This window comes from Camelina sativa, chromosome 12, assembly GCF_000633955.1.
Source record: "Camelina sativa cultivar DH55 chromosome 12, Cs, whole genome shotgun sequence".
In the NCBI taxonomy this organism is placed as follows: Eukaryota; Viridiplantae; Streptophyta; class Magnoliopsida; order Brassicales; family Brassicaceae; genus Camelina; species Camelina sativa.
This window is the reverse complement of record NC_025696.1, coordinates 11491604-11493813: the sequence shown is the minus strand read 5'-3', so window position 1 is coordinate 11493813 and position 2210 is coordinate 11491604. Positions and strand designations below refer to the sequence as shown.

The 2210-nt window shown below is 36.3% G+C and overlaps 2 protein-coding genes across 2 annotated transcripts in view; both read left to right on the top strand.

Moving 5' to 3' along the window:
- The window catches only part of LOC104731318 (L-ascorbate oxidase homolog), a 10494-nt gene extending 10069 nt beyond the window's left edge, over positions 1 to 425 (top strand). Inside the window, exon 7 of the mRNA XM_010450651.2 lies at positions 3 to 425. Coding sequence (XP_010448953.1) covers positions 3 to 175 — 173 coding nt within the window. The 3' untranslated portion in view covers positions 176 to 425. The remainder of the gene's footprint in view (positions 1 to 2) is intronic.
- Positions 1907 to 2210, top strand: part of LOC104731317 (probable F-box protein At4g22030) — an 11157-nt gene continuing 10853 nt past the window's right edge. The window contains exon 1 of the mRNA XM_010450649.1: positions 1907 to 2210. Coding sequence (XP_010448951.1) covers positions 1975 to 2210 — 236 coding nt within the window. The 5' untranslated portion in view covers positions 1907 to 1974.

Below are 2210 nucleotides of genomic sequence, written 5' to 3'. Positions count from 1 at the left end.
AGATAATGTTGGGATGTGGAACGTAAGGTCGGAGAGTTGGGCAAGACAATATTTAGGGCAACAATTCTATCTCCGAGTTTACACTTCCTCCACTTCGTACCGAGATGAGTATCCACCACCAAAGAACGCTCTTATGTGCGGACGAGCTAGAGGTCGCCACACTAGGCCGTTCTAGAAAGGGATATTGGCCGCGACGGCTCAACGGTTTCCTTCCCTTTTTTTTTTTTAAATTGAATGATTTGAAGTGTTAGTAATTGTCATGAGAGGGTGGCAAAAAAAATGTGAGCTTCGTGGCTTTGTTCACTACGGCAAAAAAGTTAGGAACAAGAAAAAGTTGGAGCTTGACTTGAGCTTTCAATTTAATTTTTATGAAGAAATCAAATATTGCGTTCTTGTTTTTCAAATAAACAAATCATTTTGTCTTACTAGCTAATATAAATGGAGATGTTGATGAAGTAAGTTCCCCATTGTCTAATCCGGCTGGGGAATATATAATACATTTCTTAAATGTGTACCAAAAGGCTACATTTCTTAAATGTGTACCAAAAGGTTAATACAACAAGTCGTTTGACGGAGGACCTTGCTAGTTAATACGTTGCTTTATACTTGGAACTAGGAAGGACCCATGAAGCTAAGAAGCTAGTGGAAAAGCTTTTTGTAATGAGAAAATTTCGGGATCGGCTCAGTCGTGGCTTTCAAGAGTCTCCATTGAAATCAGATTATTGTCAGAGAACTCCGCTTCTAATACCAATGCAGATTTGCAGTCCATCCAAGTCTTGTTTCAAATGCTTTGGAAAAATATCTCAGAATCTGAAAGCATATGGCTTTTGTTATGGGACTATTACACACTATATTTTCAGGACAGTATCCATTTTATTTATTTTCAAAGACTTTAATAATTGCAAGGGAGACGTACAAGAGGTGAAACCACAACTCTTTTTTCTCCACATTTCAGGTTCTTAGCTCTTTATTCATTATTCTCACCATTGTTAGCCCACATCTTGTAGGTTCTTGGCTCTTCCCTCGTCATATTCTTATTATATACAAAGATTGCATTAAAATAGAGACCAACCTTGCATCACAAGGTCATATATAAAGACTGTCTCACTAATGCCCGGAACCGGAAGTTGTTATATATGATTCCGCTGTTGCCCCTTGCATGTTACAGCCAAGACCTAGAGTTGTGGCACAGTGGCAGGATTATTACTCACTAGAGAGCAAGGTAAATTTTTGTTTCACAGAACCCATATTTGGACTTAATCTGAAGCTACTCTATAAACAAATGTTTGGTGGTGTTTATTGCATATGGGAACATCAGAAACAGCCACTGGTGTATTATATATATTAGCACGCCTAAAACACTCTAACGGAAGCGGCAGGTTTCAGTTATACAAAAACACAATCGTAGTTGTTGTATAATGGAAACACACGTTATTATTCCACAATAGTAGATTTTATATTAGTCTGATGTTAATTTATGTTATTTTGACCTTAGGAAAATAAATTTTTGTTTTTAGTCTCATTTCATCAATTGAAAATAAACCTATCTCGTGAAAAAAATGTTGAAATTGGTCCTTTTTATATGTTCAGTAGACTATTTTTGATTGTGAATACACACTATTCCATGTTAAACCATTTTATTATCTTTCAAATATGTAGACTCGTTCTAAGGAGACAACAAGTGAACCATAGTCTATAGTTTTAGCGAGTGGTTGACCAATATCGACACAGGAGAAATACATTAACTACGAACTGGTCATTGGTCAAACACTCAAACTCTTCCTTTTGGTCATACATTTTTTAATTATTAATTCCTCTTTGTTCACCTGTTAATGTCACACACTAATGAAACTTATATATATATACATTAGATCACCCCCTCCTTAGTTACAAAAGCCAGAACAAGAAAAACAAGAGAGAAACACAAAAAAACTAATAGAACGAGATCTATAATTTTACAGCAATCTCTTTCATATGGCGTCATTACATGCTTCAAGATTTATGCTTTCTACTTCTTGTTCTTCTTGCACAAGAACAAGATCCGTGGTCTCAATCCCAAAATTACCGAAATTTAATGTCTCAATTCCGCAAATACCGATCAAGAACCAGAACTCAAGAGTCGTAGAATCGAGTTTTCGGTTGGATGGGTTTGCTGAAAATATCGATATTTCGCTGTTAGAGAGACAAGGGCAGAAGAAGAGAGGGTGCGA